Source organism: Alnus glutinosa, chromosome 8 (genome assembly GCF_958979055.1).
Source record: "Alnus glutinosa chromosome 8, dhAlnGlut1.1, whole genome shotgun sequence".
Taxonomy (NCBI): Eukaryota; Viridiplantae; Streptophyta; class Magnoliopsida; order Fagales; family Betulaceae; genus Alnus; species Alnus glutinosa.
The window spans coordinates 18,050,252-18,073,076 of NC_084893.1; the positions used below are offsets into that span (position 1 = coordinate 18,050,252).

At 35.5% G+C, this 22,825-nt stretch overlaps 1 protein-coding gene and 1 non-coding gene across 2 annotated transcripts; one reads left to right on the top strand and one right to left on the bottom strand.

Moving 5' to 3' along the window:
* Nucleotides 1-8,897: 8,897 nt before the first annotated feature.
* Nucleotides 8,898-9,036, bottom strand: LOC133876598 (small nucleolar RNA Z247). The gene has a single exon (XR_009901589.1). It is a non-coding gene; the product is annotated as a small nucleolar RNA Z247 (small nucleolar RNA).
* A 3,024-nt stretch (nucleotides 9,037-12,060) lies between these two features.
* Nucleotides 12,061-18,983, top strand: LOC133876379 (large ribosomal subunit protein eL20z). Its single transcript, XM_062314649.1, has 4 exons — nucleotides 12,061-12,378; nucleotides 14,467-14,548; nucleotides 17,563-17,677; nucleotides 18,545-18,983. The coding sequence occupies exons 1-4, from the start codon at nucleotides 12,153-12,155 to the stop codon at nucleotides 18,602-18,604; spliced, it is 483 nt and encodes a 160-aa protein (XP_062170633.1). The 5' UTR covers nucleotides 12,061-12,152; the 3' UTR covers nucleotides 18,605-18,983.
* The last annotated feature ends 3,842 nt before the right edge of the window (nucleotides 18,984-22,825 follow it).

Here is a 22,825-nt window from a genome sequence, read left to right on the forward strand (position 1 = left end):
TTTTATGGTTAGGGATTTACTTACTGAACATTTCAGCTTATTCAGTTTACTTTTTGTTTTCAGGTGATTAGTAGTTTGATTTAGGAGGTCATAATGAGGGCAGGGTTAATTATTGAGTCCATCTGAGTTGCATATTATTTTAAAATAAGTGCATTGGAACGATTTCAGGATTATGACTTATTTGATAAAAAATATTAATTATATATTTCTTTTAACAAACTTTTCCGAATTTTATGAAATTTTAAACTTGATGTTTTTATTCTATCATGCATTAGCATCGCATGTAGTAATTTCTCTGGTAAACCTTAGAAATCTTTGCGCCTTTGAGAGAGTAAATTGACAATCATATCCCTTTTCGGGCTAAGGATGTTACAGGTGTACGATGTCGATCATTCGATGTACGATTTGACACATAGGCTGAAGGTGTGGGATGTACCTTCTAACACATAGTACAACACATCATCGAACGTTCTCGATGGGAACGTTGAACGTTCTTGGTTGTAACTTTGAATATTATCGGTTGGAACTTCGATCGTTCTTGGTGCAACTTTGAATGTTCGATCAATGCAGCGAGTCAAAAAGTCCTAATTTCCAATTAAGAACTAATTAACCTTGAAAATAATATGGGGCACTACATGTTACGTAAGAAGGAAGGCGTGTCATAGCACAATTACTAGTTAATTTTCCTTGAGGCGTTACACCAGCAGATGCTCTAAACCCTGATATTAGCTATATTTAGCTAATATAAGCCCATTTTCACCTCAGCGAATGTAACACATGAGGAATTCAATGTCTCTTAAATTCATCTATAAAACCAATGATAATATTGGGAAGATATTATTATTTGGATTCTATAGTCTTTTTAGGAATTAAGAAAACTTTCAAAATCAAGTAATGGGGTAAAAATTATTTTTTACCTTAGAACTTAAAATAAGCATAACTTGGGCATACAAACTCGAAATGAGTTGATTCAAAGCTCGTTATGCTTGTATTTAAGCCCTATACCTAATGGTATAATTTCATAACAATCTGAGAAAGAAAGAATTCCAGACTTAGCGGGGATCACAATTCACTCGCTAAAACAACGTTTTCACTAATTACCATGTTATTTCTCAAATTGAGGCGGACCTATTATGTTTCTTGACATATTAGGACTCATTTTAATAAGTAAATTACTTCTGGGTCAGTTTTGTGAAATTAGACTTAATTTGGACAAAATCTCAATTTTAGCCTAAAAAGCGATGTACTTGAGTTTCCAACTATCGACGAAATTTAAAACTGCTAAATTTTCACCACTTGACCAAATCCATCTGATATTTCCAGCAGATATGATCTTTTCAAATTAATAGCGATCAATGCCATTAACGAGAATGAAGAAAAAATGAGTTTGTTAACTTGGGGGAGACTTGGATGAATGGTTGTTGATTGCATTTTTCCTTCATTCTCCCTTGCTTGGCCGGCCACCCTAGGGTGTTTTTTTGTCTATCCATGCAGCTGGATTCTCCTATAAATAGAGGTGTTTAACCCCTTCATGAATTCATGCCAAAAATAGCTAGAAAACCGTAAAAGTTTAAGTTGTAGTTTTGTCCTCTCCTTCACTACACTACACGGCCACTCTTGGTTTTTTGTGTGTTTTTATGTTCTAAACTTCCAGCAGCATAGTACTACCTCAAAAGTGAAGTTAGGAGTTGTCTTCCTTAGCAAACATAGCCTAGATAGTCAAGAAGTGATCAAAACATCATCATTGCCCAAAAAATACACCTAGGCCACCTTGGAGGATTTTGTGGTTTCTTTCCAAAAATCACTTACAGTTATGTATTTTGATGTTTTATGATGTTTCTTTTATGTTATCAAATGAATCTCTAAGTAAACTACAACTCAAAAGAGAATGGGTTTGAAGTTATACTTTGAAAAGATCACAAGTTTCCTTCATTCTTTATGTTCCTTTTATATGCTATTTAATTGCTATTGTTGTTCTAATGGACCAATAAGCTAACGGATTAAAAAAGAAGTAAAGGAAAATGGTATTAATCATCTCTAGTAGCCCTTAAGACTTCTATCGAGAAACCTTTTAGCACGATAAACTGTATTTACTTTCAAATGTCTTTATAATGTATTATACTTAGAGGTTTATGTTTAAACATTATATCAACAAGGCTTTATACTTGCTTCGGTGTTTAAACATAGAGCTTAGTATTGAATTCTTTTTAGTGATTGTCTTTACTTTCCGTCATTTGATTGTCCGTAAGATTTTCATTGAGAGACATTGTCCTCATGAATAGCATGAGATATAAATTGGTTTACATACTTGTCTTTACTTTCTGTCTTCTGATTTTCCGTAAGACTTTCATCTAGCGACTTTGTCCTCATGAGTAGCATGAGATATAAACTGCTTTACATACTTGTCTTTACTTTCTATCCTCTGATTGTTCTTAAGACTCTCAATGAGAGACTTTGTCCTCATTGAATAGCATGAGTTGATTGTTCTTACTTTTATTATCGTTATGATATATCTTAATCCTCAAAATTCATATTTGGTGGTATTGTTCTTAGCCTCATCACTGAATTATGAATTCAGGTTTAAGGTTATCCTAAGGAATGTCTCAGAATGACTGAAAAAGAAATGGATAGAATGAACTACTAACATAATGATAAGATCGTTGACAATAATGAATTTATAGACAAATTGATATTATGGTAAGTATGGATTATGGAAAAATGGAGAAGAGACAAATAGATAAGTTAGTGACAAATAAAGTAAGTAAAAATGATATTAAATGCATATAAATAAATGAGGGTCTTTGAACAATATTTTATTTGATGTTTGATTATATTATTTAACGATTATGCTAATTTGTGAAGTACTGTGTATTTATAGACTGTTTGCAGAAAAGGAAGTCGGGGACTTCTTCTGAGAAAAGGGTAAGTATGGATATACTTACTGAGTAGTGTTATAGAGCTTCATTACTTTCACATTGGATTTTTTATGCCTTTATGATTTTATCATATTCTCTTGAAATTTATATGCAATATTAGAATCAACCAAATAAGAAGAAAAGCTGGTGATCGCAGCGGTGGTAAAACAACGAGCCAATGGATTGGTTAGCAGGGCTAACAGTCCCAAGGCCTAATATATAACTTAAGCCCGGGAAAGTATAGTCGACAGCATTAAACATGTAAGTGTTCAAAGTGGGAGGTGAACAAACGTAAACAGGTTGGTATTTAACTTATTAAGGAGAGGTCTACAGAAAGACTATCATAAAACACAAACGAATTAGTCACTATGCCATACATTCTCTCTCTCTCTCTCTCTCTCTCTCTCTCTCTCTCTCTCTACCTTTTCTCCCTTCTATTTCATTTAGTGACTTTTAATTTATATTTTATGGGAACTTGGAGACTCACTTGTTTGTCTGTGTAAATACGATATTTACATAAACCATGATGCAAGAATTGAGGGTGAAGGCGAAGATCCTATCGCTAGTTTTAATGGTTTCTAAACCATCTTCTAGGAAGTTGTTGCTTGTTTCTGAGAACAAGCTTTATTTTGTGCTTATCATATATTATCACTTTGGTTATGTAATGTTATTTGACTACATTGTATATTTGACTTGAGTGTCGCCTGTGGCACGTATTTTGGTACACCTTGTGTGTCGCCTGTGGCACATATTTTGGTACACCTTGTGTGTACATGGTATGCATATTAAAAAATGCTTAACTTATATTTATAATTCTGGGGTAATTCAGTTAGCTCTCAGTGTTATGTTGTTTATTCTTAGTGTTAAAAAGAAAAAATATATTCTACTGCAAGATTGTATCTCCGATGTAGTAGCGTCACGTGAAAATTGGAGGTTTCCGCTTATGATTTTGCTTGTTCAAAATCCAAGGCTTTGCAGCAGATTATCTTTAGCTTATGTAAAACACTTTTTTTGCTACATTAATTCTAAACCTCTAGAGAATTAGTGTAGCAAAATGTTGCTTATTCATCCAATTTTTTAATCTTTTCTCTCTCATCTTTATCAGTCGCACATCTCTCTCATGTGGATGATCATCTTTGGTGGTGGAGTTGTCACCGTCGTTGGAAATGCTGAGCAACTCCCCCTCTGAGTCATCGTCCTCATCCACCACTCTCCAAAACCAAAACACAAGGAAAATCCACCAAAACCAAAACACTGTGAAAATGAAGGATTAGGATTCCCTACAATTTCAAAGGAATTGTACATTCTCAAATTACGCAATTTTTGGCAGTTTCTAGGCATTGAAACGCTTGAAAAATGCCACCTATGAAAAATGTTGCATGTTATCAAGGCAGCCAGAAAGAATTTTCCTCTCAAAAATCAAAACACCCAAAAAATCTAAAACATCTCTAGAACCAAAAAATCGAGAGCATCTCCAGAAATATCACCCAATCAGCCCCTTTCACCACAATCAAAAGGAATTGCTCAAGACAATCACCCAATCAGCCCTTTTCACCACCATCAATGAAACACAACAAAAAATGTTCACAAGCTAAAAATAATTTAAGGCCAAGAGAATATTGAAATCCATCAAAATTGTTGAGGTTTTGGCCTCAATGTAGAAGTTAAAGAAACAAATAAACACACAAGACTTGATTTGGCTTCCACACCTATAGACGGGTTTGCTGCTTGTATTTTATAGGAACAATTTGTTACAAACTATTTGAATGTTTGAACTCATATTTAAACTAAGGCTATCTTATCTTATCTTGCTTTTGTTGTTTACACGATTTACACAATCTTGCTGTTTGGAGTATCTTGTTACACTGTTTACTGACTATCCTCATGATCCTCAGTTTGTTACAGAAGATTTGGTGAAACAGTTTTGGATTCTCTAATACGCCCCCTCAATCTCAGCGGAGTATTTGAGACATTGAGATTGTCTTGTAACTGTAGAAATCGTGCTGTAGTGAGAGTTTTAGTGAACAAATCAGCTAATTGATCTTTGCTTGAGATAAACCGAATAAGAATAGACCCATTGGCGACTTTCTCGCACACAAAATGAACATTAATTTCAATGTGCTTTGTTCTGGCATGGAAAATTGGATTTGTTGTAAGATAGGTTGCTCCTATGTTATCGCACTAGAGAGTTTGTGGATTTTGTAGAAATACTCCTAGTTTGCAGAGTAAATACTATAGACAAGTTATCTTAGCAATTGTATTAGCAACCACAAGAGAGTTTGTGGATTTTGTAGAAATACTCCTAGTTTGTAGAGTAAATACTGTAGCCAAGTTATCTTAGCAATTGTATTAGCAACAACTCTATATTCTGCTTTGGTGGATGATTGTGAAACTGTGGCTTTTTTTCTGGAGCTCCAATATATCAAATTGGATCCTAAAAAGACACGTAGGCCACCGGTGGATCATCTGTCATCTAGGCATTTTGCCCAATTAGAATAAGAAAAGGCTTGTAAATCCATCGAGGAATTCTTTCGAATTAGAAGTCCTAGATTTATAGTCTATTGTAGATATCGAAGCATTCTTTTAACAGCACTCCAATGATGGACTGTTGGTTTGTGCATGAATTGACAAACCTTGTTGATGTCAAATGAAATGTTTGGTCATGTGAGAGATAAGTACTGTAAATAACCTACCACACTATGGTAGAGACTTGGATCTGAGAAGGAATCACCATTGAATTGAGACAGTTGAGTTGTGGTTGACATTGAAGATGACACTGGTTTGGATTTTTCCATGTTGGTTTTCTTGAGGAGATCCATGATGTATCTATGTTGGGAGAGAACCAAACCTTCTAAAGCTAGTATTGCTTCAATATCTAAGAAGAATGTAAAGGGCCCTAGATCCTTTTGGGCAAATTCAGACTGCAGCTAGGCTATCAACTACATTACGAGTGAGTGGTTAGGCCCAATAACCAAAACATCATCAACATATATTAAAATGAAAATATAATCTTTTCTCAAATTGTAGATGAAGAGGGATGTGTCAGCCTGAGGTCGTATGAACTCATTTCTGTGAGTGATGAGCTAAGTCAGGAATACAATGCTCATGGAGCGTGTTTCAAACCATATAAAGCTTTCTTGAGATGGCACACATGATTAGGATATAGGGGATGGATGAATCTCGGAGGCTGAGTCATGTAGACATTTTCTTGTAAATCTCCATGTAGAAATGCATTTTGCACATATAATTGTTGAATGGGCCAACCATTAGTGGACTGCAATAGCTAGAACCAGGCGTATGGTTGTGGGCTTGACGTCGGATTTTCTTTTGATTTTAAAAACTCATTTATAGCCCATTAAATTTTTTGATGGGCTTAGGGGGATTAAATTCCAAGTACCATTATGTATGAGTGCAGTGAACTCACAATTCGTTGCATTTCACCATTCTTGATGTCGTGATGCTCGAGTAAAGCATGTTGGTTCGTCAGTTGGTGGACAGGTTTCAGCTACCATTACATAGTCTTTATACTTGGTGATTGGTTTTGAAATTTTTCTCTTTGACCGAGTCATCATACCATGAGTTGCAGCTGTCACATTTTTCAGATGTGGGAGGAAATAAAGCTGATGGCAACAGTGTTGTTGAACTCGTGATAGATGAAGATGCTGGACTTGTGAATGCTTGTGGAATTACATGATGTTGGACTTGAATAACTGGACCCGTGATTTTTGGTTGAATCACGTGATGATGTTGAACTCATGTAGTTGCTGGTTTCATAGCAGGTAGTCGAGTAGGCCTACAAAAATCTGGTTGAATCATGTGGCCTTGAATTGAAATAACTGGACCCGTGATTTTTGGTTGAATCACATGATGGTGTTGAACTCGTGTAGCTGCTGGTTTCATAGTAGGTAGTTGAGTAGACTTGCAAAAATCTGGTTGAATAACGTGGTCTTTGACTGAAATCACTGGACCTATGAGTGATGTAGGTGCTGTTATCACAACAAGTAGACCACTAGAGCTGGAAATTTGTCCTACTCACTCTTGATGGGTTGATGGATGACCTATCATGACTTGGAGAGTCACAGTATGCTGTAGGAATTGTACTATGAGGTGTTGAGTCACTTTCAACATCGGAATCATGTGTTGATGGCACATGGGTTAGAGGACTAAAGTTGTTTTCCTCCCTTGCTACTACGACTGGAAGAGACACTGGAGGAGACACGTCTAATGTACGTGTTAATTCATGCGTAGAGTCATGGGTTGAGCTCACATGGGCTAGAGGACTTAAGGAGTGGTCCTCCCTTGTTGTTGAGACTTGAAGAGATGCTGGAAGTGCCATGTCTCATGTACATGTAACCTGTTAAGGAGTAGATTTTGTGTAGTCTACAAAGGGAAAAAGAAGCTCATCAAAGATAACATTTCTTACTACATAGACACGGCCAGTAGGTATGTGTAAACATTTATATCCACGATGTTGCAGGTTGTCTCTAATGAAGACACATCTTGGATCTGAACTCCATCTTATGTTTGTTATGGCCGAAGATGAGGCTAGTAGGCACATCCAAAAACCCGAAGGATGTTGTAGTCTGGAAATCGAGGGAACATCTTCTCAAATGGAGAGATATTATCAAGGATTTTTGTGGGCAATATGTTGATGAGGAATGTGGCTGTGACAAAAGCTTCATCCCAATAACTATGTGGGATGGATGAGGCAGCAAGTAACGTAAGCCGGATTTCCACAATATAATGATGTCGTCTCTCCACTCTGCCTTGTTGTTGGTGAGTATATAGACAGGCCAAGCTGTGTAGAATTCCATTTGTTGAAAAATTTGGGATCAAAGAATGGAATTCACCTCCTCCATCAATTTGGATGGATGTTAGTTTTCGAGAAAACATTCTTTCAAAATGTTTATGAAACTTTTGGAAAATGGTAAGCACATTTGATTTTCTATGAATTGGAAATATCCATATAAATTTGCTATAGTCATCAACAAAGGAAATATAATAGTGATTTTTATTGAATGATAATGCAGGAGGAGGTCCCCATACATCACAAAATATTAATTCAAGAGGAAAAGTGGAAACAGATGGAGACAACAGAAAGGGAAGACAATGACTTTTGCCTAACTGACATGCATTGCAGACTGATGCAGCCATTCTTTTGGAGGAGAGTTGAAGTTGAAAATAGGAAGCAATGTTGTTGACAATTCGAGAGGATGGGTGACCAAGTCGTTTATGCCATTGATTTGTAGAAGTTATTTCACCAATGTAGGCGGCAGGGGAAGATGTTGATTCTGTAGAGGGGATCAGTGGGTAGAGTCCATCTTTACTCCTGCCTTGAAGAAGTATAGTTCCCGTTATTTTGTCCTCAATATAGAAAAAATCAAAGTGAAATTCCACAATTGCGTTATTGTCATGAGCAAGTTTATGAATAGAGAAAAAATTCATGGTGAGTTGAGGAATATGCAACATATTGGGTAAACAAATATGATGTTTAGCAAGTAAATAAGAAGCACCATAATGTGCAATTTTCAAACCTTGCCCATTACCAACTCTAACTTGCTCACTCCTTATGTATTCATCTGCTTGTAGGTTTAGATTGTTGAGATCTGTAGTCATGTGGTTTGTTGCAGCTGTATCTGGATACCAACGAGAGATCGGGTTGACTGGAAGGAACCACCATGTATGCAGCCATGGATGAAGACTTATCACCCTGAAATGAGTGATCAAACCAGCGATAACATTTTAGTGCTGTGTCTAGTTTTGCCACAGACTTGGCACATACGACTATTGTTGAAGGTAAAATGCGGTTGGTTGTGTGGAGGGCCATGACCACGTCCCCTTCCTCTAGAGCAAGTAGATGAATTGCCTCAGACAGAGTTGTAGTGTGAAGAACCGGAGCCGCAATTGTTGGTGGTTTTTGTAAACACATTGGCAAAAGGAAAAACAATATCAGGTACTGTGTAATTTGTTGTTCCAGCCAAGATTCAAATGTGAGAAGGTGACCATAGAGTTCTTCCATTGAAATGGGATCAAGCTGTGCGGTGATAGTGGTAACAAAAGAATCATACTCCAAATTCAGCCCAAATAAAATATAAGAGACCACTTCACAATTAGTGAGTGCTTTTTCAAACAAATTCTTTCATTTTTTTTTTGAAAATAATCAGCGATAGAGAGTACCTTTTTTGAAAGTTGTGAGGTTAACTTTGATCTGCATAATACGGCCTTGAGATTTGGCCTTGAGCATTTTCTCTAAGGCTTCCCAAAGAGCCTGAGATGTTGAGTGTCCCACGACTTGAGTAAGAATTGACTCGGTCAATGTTGAGACTAGAACACTAAGGATCGTTTGATCCTGTTTTTGCCATTTTCGATAACTTGGATTTGGAACCAGATTGGATGACGAGTTAGTGATGGTTTTGGTAGTCGTGGGATACTACCATCCACATCAAGAACATCCTGACTTTCCAGGTATGGTGATACCTGGTGTTTCCACACAAGATAATTTGTTTTGTATGTGTTTTGTTTGAATGGAGTGTTGAAGAGAAACAACAGCCATGGTGGAAGCAGTGGGTGTAGCCACGAGGATAAAGAATTTTTTTTGGACAGTGGTCAATGAAGAGGCCTTGATACCATAAAGAAACAAATAAACACACAAGACTTGATTTGGCTTCCACACCCATAGACGAGTTTGCTACTTGTATTTTATAGAACAGTTTGTTACAAACTATTTGAATGTTTGAACTGATATTGAAACTAAGGCTATCTTATCTTATCTTGCTTTTGTTGTTTACACAATTTACACAATCTTGCTGTACGGAGTATCTTGTTACACGATTTACTGATTATCCTCATGATCCTAAGTTTGCTGCGGAAGATTTGGTGTAACAGTTTTAGATTTTCTAATAGAGGTCTATGACCGGTTAAAAGTTGTCGTCCCCAAAGGCAAGAGAGTGAGAGAATCACTATTTGAAAGCATCTAGGGTGTAGAGCTCTACAGGTACTTGGTTGGAGATCATTAAAGTGAATCATCATCGGTTTTGATCTAATTTAATTTTTAAAAGCCATATCAACTTTGAGAAGATAAAAAAACCTTAGCATTACTCATAAAAAAATGGATAAATACAAAATCAGTAATTTCAATTGGCCTAAATTACAAATCTCTCCTTATCATATCAAAGTGAATTTAGAGGAAAAAAACAATTTAGTCTATAGAGTCAAATTCTGTTAAAATATTTGGTAGATTTCGTTAGATGCGACGTCATCACCAATAAAATGGTGACACATGTTACTCTTAATAAAAAAATATAAATATATTAAATATGTAAATATATAAAATTAAAAAAAAGAAAAAAAAAAAGAAAAAAAAAAAAGGACAAGGTGGTGGTGGTGGCCCGAATGCCACCCCGAGATTTGGCTAGGTTGGCTCGCAGGCCACGTCACGCCACCTCTGAGGGTGGCTGCTAATCAGCAGCCACCGATTTCCTTTATATATATATATATATATATATATATATATATATATATATATATATATATATATATATATATATATATATATATATATATATATATATATATATATATATATATTATATATATATATATATATATATTGTTTTGTTTTATATTTTTATATTTTTTTTTTTATTAAGCATGATATGTGATGTCATTTTATTGGCGCTAATGTAGCATCTAACAGAATCCGTAAAATATTTTAATAGAATTTGACTTCAAGGATTAAATTATTTTTTTGCTATACTCTAAGGACTTCTAAATTTACTTTGATATGACAATGAACGATTTATAATTTAGGCCAACCACAAAATCTAATTTTACATTTATCTCTTTCAAAAATAAAAAATAAAAAATAAAAAATTGAAACCACTCGTCCAAGTAATGGTGCGTTTGGGTATTGAATATTTCGAATATGAATAATATTTTGAATCTGATTGCGAATTTCAAGGCAATGAAAATGTGTTTGGATGTTGAATATAATTCAGATTCTTTTCGAATATGTGTTTGGGTGTTGAATTTATGAGATTGAAAAAAAGTGTTTTATAATGATATAAAATGATTGGATTTAATGAAAAGTTGTGTATAATGATTGGTATGATAAAAAATAATAAAATTAATAATAAAAAAATAACAAAAAAATTAAAAATTAAAAACTAAAAAAACAAAATTTTTATTTATAAATAATAATAATAATAATAATAATAATAATAAAGGAGAACCAGCAGCCATCCCTTGGGAGGGGGGTGGCCTGCGAGCCACCCCCAGAGGTGGCCGGCGCCACCTCTAGGGTGGCCCGCAGGCCACCTTGGCCCCTGGAAGTGGCCGAGCACCACCCCCCCCCCCCACCCCCAGGCCACTTGGGGTAGCCACGCGGCCACCCCCGGCCACAAGGGGTAGCCGCGCGGCCACCCTAGGCCCCATGGGTGGCTGTCGGTGGCCCCAGGGGTGGCCCGAAAGCCACCCCTAAGGCTCAGGGGGTGACGTGCGGCCACCCCCGGCCACTGGGGGTAGCCGCGTGGCCATCCCCGGCCCTAGGGTTGGTCGGAAAATCCACGCGGGGTGGCTCAAAAGCCACCCCCAGGGGGTCGAGTGGTGGCGCGCGGCCACCCCCGACCCCTGGGGTGGACGCGAGCCACCGCCAGAGGTGGCGCCCGCCACCTCTGGGGTGGCTTGCGAGCCACCCCATTCTCCTATTTTTCTTGTTTTTTCTTTCTTTTTTTTTTAAAAAAAATTTCTTTTGCCAGCTTTAATTTCTGCGTTGGAAAGAATGTACCTCGAAATTCAAACCGAATTTAGAACAATATTCAACAGGCAGATGGGTTTTATTCCTCATGGATTCGGGTTTCGGGTTTTTGAATAAAAACCCGGTTCGAATATTGAAAAATATTCGTACCAAATACACCATAAACCTCCCAAATTTCAAGCAATTGGAAGTGCATATGTGGGATCCTCATCCCTAAAGATGAAGCTTACACACTAAGTCACCAATAGCACGTGTAAGGCTGTTATTGGTCCAAGCTGGATTACATCCAGATTCGAGGTTCCAACTGGAGCAATTCAATTCAATTCACGTGAGTCCCCTTGGCACGTGTAAAAGAGTTGTGATATGAGCATTTACTACTCTACAACTACATCTCAACTTAAAACAGAGTCCCATTGACCCAAATAACAAAAAAAAGATCCAAAATCTTCAACACAACCCAACTGTCTCTAAATCTGACAAAAATGAGCGAAGACGGGAAAAACAGAGGAGTCCCCGCCGAACACCACCATATTCAGCATCAGCAATATGAGGGTCAGTACGGCACCTTCCAAGGCGTGGCCAACTATCCGCCGCCACCTCCAGTGATGGGCTTGCCTCAGCCTGTCCCGCCGCCCGGCGCCACCGAGCCCTCTGCTCCTCCGCCCCCTCCCCCTCAGTACTATGCTCAGGGATATCAAAACGCTCCAGGTACTTCCTTTTCTTTTCTTTTTTGGTTCTGGGGGGTTGATGAATTCTTGGGCTTTGGTGTTGGTGAATTGGAATGGTTGCTATCTTGGGTTTGATCCATGATTTCCGGTGAAATTATGTACTTATATGCATACAGAGTTCAAAGTGAAATTAGATCGTGAAACCTATTGAGAGCATTTTTTTTGTGTATTTTGATTATAATTCATTTGGGTTGTTGAGATCATTGGAAATGTCTCATTTTTTTTTTTTTTTTTTAATTGAAATTATGAAAAAAAAATAAAAATGAAATCAAAACTAATCAGTGGTAAAGGGAATTGAATAAAAAAGCTTTTAATTTCACTACCGTCTTCAAAACTAAGATCATTTCTTTATCTCCATATAATCCACATTAGGCAGGACAGAACCATCGCACAATGAAGACTACCAAACTGCCCTCTCCAACAGGCGAGGTCTACCACTCGTCATCATTAGAAATGTTCCGAAAACTACATGTTCCAATATGACTTGGTCCTGATCACTGGTTGCTCAAAACATTTATAGGATGTGTTCGTTAGTTGGTGAGTATTTTTTTCCTGTGTGATAAGGGAAATGTCCCAAGTGACCACCGTGACTTGAATCCAAGCGTTGGGTTTTGATGCTTCCGAGAGTGATTTTTGGGTTATATATGACTGTTCAAGTCAGATGAAAGTGATAGGTATGAGGTTTATAGTGCAAGTTCCTGGCCAAAGTTTTGGCTAACTTTCTACTTTTCATTTTAAAGTTGCTGCCATTGCTTCAAGTATCCATATTTGTGTAAAAGAAAGGGAAACACTAAAGCTATAAGTTTCACAGGAAAAGTTATTATATCAGTTGTACTGTCATTGTTTAATTGGATAATTAGCTTCAGTAGGCATTGCAGTAGAGTGATATTGGATGCAGTCCCTTTATGTTTGATATGGTGTATTTGGTGCAAGCGAAATGCAAGGACATCTGAGGACATGGAAATCTCATTGATGAAGTTGATGATACTGTTGTGATTGATATTTGATAGGCTGACAGCTATCAGTAGCTCAGTTACTTCTTTTTCTGTTTCTTTTGAACTTTTAATTTTAGATCTTATGGTTTTGTGTTTCTCTTTATACTCCGCGTGTATTAAGGTGCGTTAACAGCAATTCCTAACTTTTTATCAAAAAAAATTTGATGCCCTATAAAATTATAGAAAAGGCGGTCCCCAATTGTTAACAAATACAAAAAATTGAAATTGCAATCACAGAGAGTAATAAGAAAGTAAGTTCTTTGCATATGTGTTGGTATTGTTAGAAGTATTCTTGCTTGAGGTTTCCAAACATATTTTTAAAGGTAGATTTGAGTCTTTCTGTTAATGAAAGCGGGGATTTTCGGGGAGTTGGGAGATCTTTTATATGCATGAATTGTTGTCCTATATGGGCTGGTAGAAACTTATTTTACTTGTTTCTACCACTAATCATAGATTTCAAGCCGATACCATTTTTGATCATCCACTTGAAATGTGCAAAAAGGAAATGGCTTCATATGCTGCCTCCGACCTGGTTTAACAGGGCTCCAGTCACCTAAATGGATTTGGTTGTAAATTGAAGCCAATATGGAGTGCATATTGTGACTTTTAAACGTAGCTGAGCAACTGTGCAGGAGCACAAAAACCAAGCATATAAGTAATATGAAAAATTAAAAAATATAAATAATAGGAAATATAAATAATTTTTATGCTATTAAATTCATGACCCTAGCTACCCAAACCAGTAAATGAGAGGAGTCAACTCTAAATGATGCTGATCTTCTGGATTCTTTAATGATTCCATTGGGATTCTATTGGCTGGAAAATTTGTGAGTGAGTTACTTATAAAAAATTTGTAAGTGAGTAGGTTGATATCTTTTGTGAGAGATTATGATTTTCAGATTCCAATCATATTATCTAATGTATGCCAGTTTTAATAACAGCTATCCATACAATACATTAATTTGTTGTTATAGTTTAAGTGAACCTTCGCCGTCATGCTTCATAAGTCTTCATTTGTGCTAATTGGCGTTTGAACTTTTATTTATTTACATAATTGGATGTCTTCAATTTAGTTCAAGGTTACGCTGTTGCTGAGGGAAGACCAGTGAGAGAGCGTCGCCTTCCTTGCTGCGGTATAGGTTGTGGCTGGTTCCTGTAAGTTTTCACAATTGTTTCTTTATGCTTGGATTTTACTGATTTATAGGTTCAAGTATTAAGTTGACATATAGATTCAATTAAAATTTACTATCTGAGTTTTGTATTTTTATCCTTGAATGAAGCCTCCATTGCCAATTTGTGAGTTCAGGTGTCAATTCTTCACATATAATTTATTTGAAATGGGAATTTTGATTAAGACCTGCTAAAAGTTAATTAAGAAATTTTAACGTTCACTACATTGCTTAGAATACATAGAGGTAGGCATGAACTTCAGAAATTCAAGATTAATTCTTAATATATATTCAGCAATCTGATTTTGTTAATGTGGAACTTGTGTAAATGTAACCTTATCTGGTCAACATTTTGAGGCACACTTGTAATGTGCAAATTCTAACTTTCTGGAATGCAGCGGCATGTAGGAGAGAGTAGGAGTTGATATGTTCAGAGACTCAAACAAGAAGACATTAAATTGTGGTTCAAATCACAATCTGAGTGTATTGTTTGAGATCTCCTCTCTTCCTCCGTTTTAAATCTACTCTAGTGTGGTGTAATCCGCTTCCTAAGTTACGTCAGAAATATAATTGAGGTTCGCTTGTTGGGCATAAGTTATGTTTATTTATTGTTGTATGCATGTCAACTTATGTTTGTTTGAATCGCTTTAAAGGCGCCGTTCTGTATATGGACATATTATCTAACTAGTCATATGTTATTCTTTAATGTTTCTTTCAAGGCACCTCTTTCTGCTACTTTGTTCTTTTCTCATGTTTGCTGTCAATAAGTACTCAATTATTAGTTTTACATAAATTAGTAAATTGAGGCAACCACCCTAGCCCATTTATTCTGGCATCCGTTTGCAATTTGTTATTTGTCTATTGTTCATTCTTTCTAATCAAAAAACTTGAGTGTATCCACAATATTGGAATTAATGGTTTGACTGATGTAATGAGAAACCACTTATGTATAAGTAAGGTACTTGTTTGAGAATGATAGGGTGAAACACTTCGAGTTTGATGCCTTTTCTGGTTGTGGATTTGAAATTTCTCTTTGGCCTTTTGATTGCTTTGGTCTTTGATTGCTAGTGTAAGCAAAGAGGAGTTTCATCGGGGACAATGGTTGTGTGCCTAAAGACCAAAGATAGGAGGGAGGTGTTGAATTTGAAAAGCTCGATTAATTGTGGCGATGATTGTGAAGCCTCCCAGCGTCGGAAAGGCAAGGGATGTAGTGTTGAATGCCTCTCGTGGGTCTTAGGTCTTTTGGGTTTTTAGGGTCTCATGGGTTCGTTGGGTCTCATTTTGTTTTGGGGCTGGTTTGGTTGTTCCCATGTATACTACATGTGTACTTAAGGGTGCCTTATTACTTATCAAAAAAAAGAAAATGGCGAAGCCCTCGTATACGAAAAGTATACACGAGAGTTGAATACCCTAAAGACAATCATTTCCTTGTCTTTTTCTCTCTCTCTTTGCCTACCCCTTTTTGGAAGTCAAATGTTGACATGGTTTGCTTCCAGCTAACTAGTAATCTTTGTTCAAGAGAACAATTCTTTGTCCTTCAGATATTAATGTGGATAAATTTTGATGAGCGATATTAATGTGGATAAATTTGAGTGACTATGAGAATATACTAGAGTAGCCTATCAGGTGCATGAGGGAGAGGCCTTATGGAGAGTTGTAGTAGATACTAAGTATGGCAGCTTATGGGGTGGGTGGCGAACCTAATGAGGTTCATGAGTTGTATGGGCCCATGGGGTGAGATAATGGAAAAATATTGGGGGGGATGGGTACCAGGTTTAAGGTGGAAGATGGTTTCAAGATTAGATTATGGCGTGAGTTGTGGTGTAGGGATGAGGCACTTTAGGAAGCTTTCCCAATTTTGTAAAGTATTGCTCGCGTAAAAGATGCTTTCATGGCATATTACTTAGAGTTATCTAGTGGGTTTCATCAGCTGAATATAAGCTTTATCAAAGCAGCCCGTGATTGGGAAGTGGATGGCTTTACTTCAATTTTTTTTTTTTTTTTTTATATGTTGTATTATTTTAGATTGAGACAAGGAAGTGAAGACAAAATACGTATGGTCCCTTCAAAGAGAAGGATGTTTAGTGTTAGATCTTTCTATAGCATCTTTGTACCTCATGAGAGCTCCTCTTTCCCTTGGAAGAGTATTTAGCAGCATAATTTTCCATTAAGAGCGACTTTTTTGCTTGGACAGCCGCCTGAGCAAAAATTCTTACCATGGATAATCTAAGGAAACAGCATGTTGTTGTGCTTGATGAGTGTTGTATGTGTAAAAGGGGTGGGGAGATTGTGAATCATCTTTTTCTTCATTGCGACTTGCGAGATTGCTAGTGCTTTGTGGAGTGCTATCTTTAGTCGTCTTGGGTTAGCTTGAGTTATGCCTAGAAGTTTAATAGACTTTTCTTTTGTTGGAGAGGGTTGGGAGGTAGTCCTCACTGTGCAATTGTGCGGAAGATAGTTCTGTCCTGCCTTTTGTGGTGTCTATGGAGATAAATAAATTATAGAATTTTTGAAGGCCGCAGGAGGACGGTGGTGGAACTAAAGTCTTTCTTTTTAAAAACTCTTTATCACTCGACAGCTGCTTTAGATTTTAACTTGCTTGGTTTTCATGAATTTCTCAACTTGTTTTCTATTGCCAGCTAGGTGTTTCTTTTATATAATCTATGTGTACTTGGGTTACACTAATGATATTTCAATTATTTATAAAAAATAATATTTTAAAAAAATAAAAAGGCTATCAGGTTCAGTGGCCTAATCTAGTTGAAAGTAGGCAGCTTGGATTTTGTTGGCTGGCATTATTTTTTTTCTTTTCCACAGCCTGAGGTTTCTGGAATCCTGTGTTTGCCTTTGAGTTTCGTTTATCTAATGCTATTTCTATGATGTGATCTATTACGGATGTTGTCTTGGATATTTATCATATCTTAGTTCTCTTTATCCATCTTGTAATTTTAGTAAAATATTATGAGCTGTTAATTCTAAGAAAAGTATGCTCTTTTGAAGGTTTATTATTGGTTTCTTCCTTGCTGCCATCCCCTGGTATGTTGGGGCACTTATTCTAATTTGTGGCAGAATTGATTATAGAGAGAAACCAGGATATATTGGCTGCATGGTTGCTGTGAGTAGCACTTCTCTCTCGTGTGTGTAATACGATTCAATTGTTAAATATTATTCTTCTGAGTTTCATAAATATCCTTAAATGTATTTGTGCCCATGCATGTGCACGACGGCCAGTATACAAATTTTGAAGCCATATTTAAATGCAGGTTCAGTTTGAATCCTTGTCAAGATGGTGTCATAGGAGATTTTCCTTTATGTTTTGTTGTTTTGGTTAAAAATACTACCATGTCAATTCAAAAAAAAATTCTGTTATTAGAATTTTCCCTAAACTGTGACTATGATCTGATTATAGTCAGATCTAAGAAATGATATTCTAATTTGAGCCATGGAATCTTCTAGCTGAAAGTCAAATCTTTACTGGGTCTGATCAGGTCAGACTTGGGTTTTCTTCTAATCTATTAACAGCCCTAGGTGGCATATTGGGTCTGATCAGGCCCGGCTATGATTCTGTCCAAATTGGTGAATCAACCCTACTAGAAGTTCTAATATATTGATTAAGATAGGACCAATGACCTCTATGGAACTCTGTAACCAATACGCCATATTATCAAATCCAAAACCCCTGTTTTTTTTTTTTTTTTTTCTCAGAACACCATTTCATCTTCACTTCTTTTTGTCTACCCTTAAAATTGGATTTTGCAAAGGTGATTTCAATTTATTGTTGGGACTGTTTATCCCCCTTGTAACTTGTGAGATTTTATGTTGTGTAATGATTTACAGGGATCAATACTAGAAATCTTTAGAAGTAGACACTGTTTTTTGCAATATATTCCTCTTTAATTGTTCAATTAGATATCAGAAATGCAAGGATGGAACTTATAATTTGGCTTGTCTAACACTTACTATGATACTGCTCTATGCGCAGGCTATTCTTGCTACCCTTGCCATCATTCTTGGTGCGACAAAAGGAGCTGATGATTGGTGATCATTCAGTGAGGAGTTGTATAGGTAGCAAAATGGATGCATGTTCTTGTCTCGAATCCTGAAATTTTATTTTGAGTGTGGATATGTTAGAAGAGTTATCAGGAAACTAGTGAAAGGAAAAAAAAAATTAAAAAAAAAAAAAAAAAATCTTACATTGAAACAAAACAGTGAAAAGATAATGCTATGTATTTGTAGTGCTTAACGGCACTTAATTTTACAGTAGATTATTGCTGTTTGTGGTATGTTGAAGGATGGATTTGGGTCAAATATAGACATGAAACTCCGAAGAGATAATGAAAATGTGCAACTATTGTGGTGGGTTACATTGTAGAGTCTAGCCATTGAGACCTTTGAGTGAAAAGATATATTTTCCTTTCTCTTTTCTTTTGTTCATACATTTTGATAAGTAATTGGCCCAAGGGGAGGGAAATGGGAGACTCGAATTAGTGACATTCGCTTAATGAGGCGTGGACTTCATTGAACTATTACTCGGAGAGTTGGGGTCATTTCTTTTGTTCATGCTAGCAGTATTCGATACAATGTTGGACCTACAGATTGCCAAAGGACTACATAGTGCGAACAGGTATGCGTTAGAGAAGGATCTTTAGTAATTTTCTACTCAAATAAATTTTGGGCTGCTCAGCTATCTTACTTGGGTAGGTGGATTCTATGTGAGTTTTTTTTTTTTTTTTTTTTTTTTTTTACATTTATCCTCCAAATTGCTAGGGGTGGTCCTCCATTCATCTCCCAAGATGGACAAATCTTTCCATGATTTCTTTCTCGCTTGGAAATCCATGTAGAAATTCCATGCATCTTGGGGGCAATAGACTATAGTTCAAATATATTCTTTCATCCCTTAAATATAGGGTGGTGGGGGAGAGTTCCCGGACTCATATCTCACGGAATTAGTGTGTTAAATTATCAAGAAGCAAATAGGAAAAAAAAAAAAAATCGAGCTTCTTCATGGTCAACGGGTGTTCTTGAAGGAAGTTGCGTGTCCAGCAAGTTTGGCAAAGAGCAACTACTTTCCTACAAAACTTTTCTCGAATGACTACTCAACACTCGAATTGTAAATCCTAAACACGTTAATAAATGAACTATCTTACACATCATTCTTCGTCACATTTTTTAATCATCTCTTTTGCAAATTTACCATTGAATTTGTGCAACTTACATGTGGGTCTTGTAAATTCAATGGTGAATTCATTCATCCACTGTACAAAGATTGGTGAAAGAACGGATGAGGAATTATTTTTATCATTTCTTTTAATAAAGTAAATATAATACAAGACAAATATCTTCTTTTGGTAAGTAAATTATATGTAATAATGTTTTTTTTTTTTTTTTTTTTTTCCTGAGGATATGTAATAATGTATTTTAAGGGACATGATATATTCAAAACCTCATGAAACTATCGCTACATTTTTATGGACAGAAATTTCCTACAAGTTTTAAAAAGTGACATATATGCCCCCATATTTTCATCGTATGTCAAATTAAACACTTTTGCATTTTTATCCTCAAAATATCCTTGAAGTTATTAAAAAAAAAAAAATAACAATTTGAAAAAAAAAAAATTAAGGGGGAAATATGAAAAGGGCCACCCCTTTTTGGTATTTTCAGTTTCTTTTAATTGGATTAGCAATATTTTATCTTAATGTATCGACTCTTTTGATTTATAAAGAGAGATATTATTTGTACATCAATTGGGTGCACATCATTGCATTTGACAGCATGAGACCTACATCACATGTGGGTCTCAGAGTAATTCTAGATGTCATACCCATATGTTTCTTGTGTCATTCTAATAATAATGTGGCTTTTAAAATCACTAATATAGGGTTAGGATTTATATATATGCATTTCACGAAGTTGAAAAATCTATACACATATATAGTATATAGGGTTAGGGTTTAAAATTATGGACTATATATATAAATTCACAAATTTATACTATATATGTGTATAAATTTATCAACTTCGTGAAACGTGTGTATATATCTATATTTATATACCATAACCCTATATTAGTGTTATATATAGTATATAGGGTTAGGGTTTAAATTTATATATATATAAATTTACAAATTTATACTATACATGTATATAAATTTATCAACTTCGTGAAATGTACGCGTGTGTGCCTGTGTGCGTGTGTGTATATATAGTACATAGGGTTAGGGTTTAAATTTATAGACTATATATATAAATTTACAAATTTGTACTATATATGTGTATAAATTTATCAACTTCGTGAAACGTACGTGTGTGTTTGTGTGTGTGTGTAGAGAGAGAGAAAGAGGTTTATAACCCTATATTTGTGCTATATATAGTATATAGGGTTAGGGTTTAAATTTATAGACTATATATATTAAATTTACAAATTTATACTATATATGTGTATAAATTTATCAACTTTGTGAAACGTGTGTGTGTGTGTGTGTGTGTATATATATATATATATATATATATATATATATATATATATATATATATATATATATATATATTACTCAGTGATAAATCTTGGTTGACAAGAATTGCTTATCATATCATATCATATATAAAAGTAGAAACATTAAAGAGAATAGATTAGAATTGTAACAAGTGGCGGTCTACAATGCTGGCAAGTTTCCCTTTTAAGATATGCTTATGAAACATTCAAAACTTGCATTTAAGCAGAGATCGAAACGACAAATTAACTCTCGTAGATTGGCTTCTCTCTAATTATATGCATGAGGAGTGGATAAGAATGACTAATGTGGCTAAAAAGTTAAAAATGTTTTTCAAGCACAGTCGAACCTTCGGGATATACTTCGAACATTCAGGAAAAAGACAGCTCAAACATTTTAGTGGGATGTCAAACGTTCAGATTTGGAGAATGATGAAAATATCAAAGCTGTTTTTGGGGAAAAAATTGGTTAGTAGCACTAAATGAAATTATTTTAATGTTAACTAAAACATGGGTGTTGGTTTATAAAGCGTGATTTGTTGTATAAATAAATGTATTTATTTTATTTTATGTTTTAGGTTATTAGACTTGGGGTAGACGATGCAAAAAAGCATATCTTGATAGGGTTTCGAACTTCAAGCGTGGGTCTCTCGCAGCGTCCTTCACTCATAGCCTCATAGTGTCATTCTAGGATTAGAGTTCTAGAAGATGATAGGATTTAACTTTTACTTTACTCCTTGAGTTATTCAATTAGAGATGTGATACATTTACAACTTCTATATAATTCTTGTACAACTCTAACAATTTTTTTTAAAAATCAATCATTGGATATGTAGAACCCACATGTAAAAAAATAGATTCAATAGTTAGTTTGAAAAAAAAATGTTAGAATTGTACAAGAGTTGTATAGAAGTTGTAAACGTATTATATCTCATTCAATTGACATTTCTAAGGAACACACATGACTATTTACTCTTTTGTTGGGATAATATAGTCTTTTAATTAGAGTGATTAGGGTCCATAAGGGTATTTCAGTGCTTAATTTAGGTTAGAAATGTAATTTCAACATATAGATAGTTTTTAAGGTTGGAGCATGTTAAAAAAGGGTATAACCATCAGTCTGCCCCTTCATAACAAGGGCAAAATAGCGAGAATTTTAAAAAATGACATGTGATGGAGATTCTATCTAACTTAACGAAATTCCTTAACGACGGAGTTTGTTGGTAATAAAATGGTAATTCAATGTGTCCGAGTGTGACATGTGTCAGTATATGGAAGCAACTTATTAATGTGTGGTAGTTCATGGGAGAAAGGGTAATTAACCCTAAAAGTTGTATTAAAACTAAGAGCAAAATTAGGTCAGCTATAAGAAGCAATAGGACTTGAGTGCTGGAAATTATAACCTATAACATGATGATGACTCTAGTCGGCCTTCTTTCCCTCTTCCTAAATAATTGATTGAACTCCAACAACTACTTCACTGTCTTTTTTTTTTTTTTTGGATGAATTACTTCACTGTCTTTTTGTTTTTCTTTGAAATCATAGATTGATTAACATGTCCTCCATTATTCCATTCTGATTCAAAGGTCATAGGCATTGAATCCCTAACCTCTTATTATTCCATCAAATGTAATAGAACCAACAATTTAACTAATCTGCTTAATAATTCGGAATATTTTCTTATATTTTTTGTATCATTTTGGCGACATGGCCGAGCGGTAAGGTGGGAGACCGCAAATCCTTTTTTCCCAGTTTAAATTTGAGTGTCGC

What these genes read in the sequence shown, in the direction of transcription:
- LOC133876379 (XM_062314649.1), top strand. Translation starts at nt 12,153, where the DNA reads ATGAGCGAAGACGGGAAAAACAGAGGAGTCCCCGCCGAACACCACCAT. An exon ending in GGGATATCAAAACGCTCCAG is followed by an intron (nt 12,379 to 14,466) that starts GTACTTCCTTTT and finishes TCTTCAATTTAG; the next exon opens with TTCAAGGTTACGCTGTTGCT. An exon ending in ATAGGTTGTGGCTGGTTCCT is followed by an intron (nt 14,549 to 17,562) that starts GTAAGTTTTCAC and finishes GCTCTTTTGAAG; the next exon opens with GTTTATTATTGGTTTCTTCC.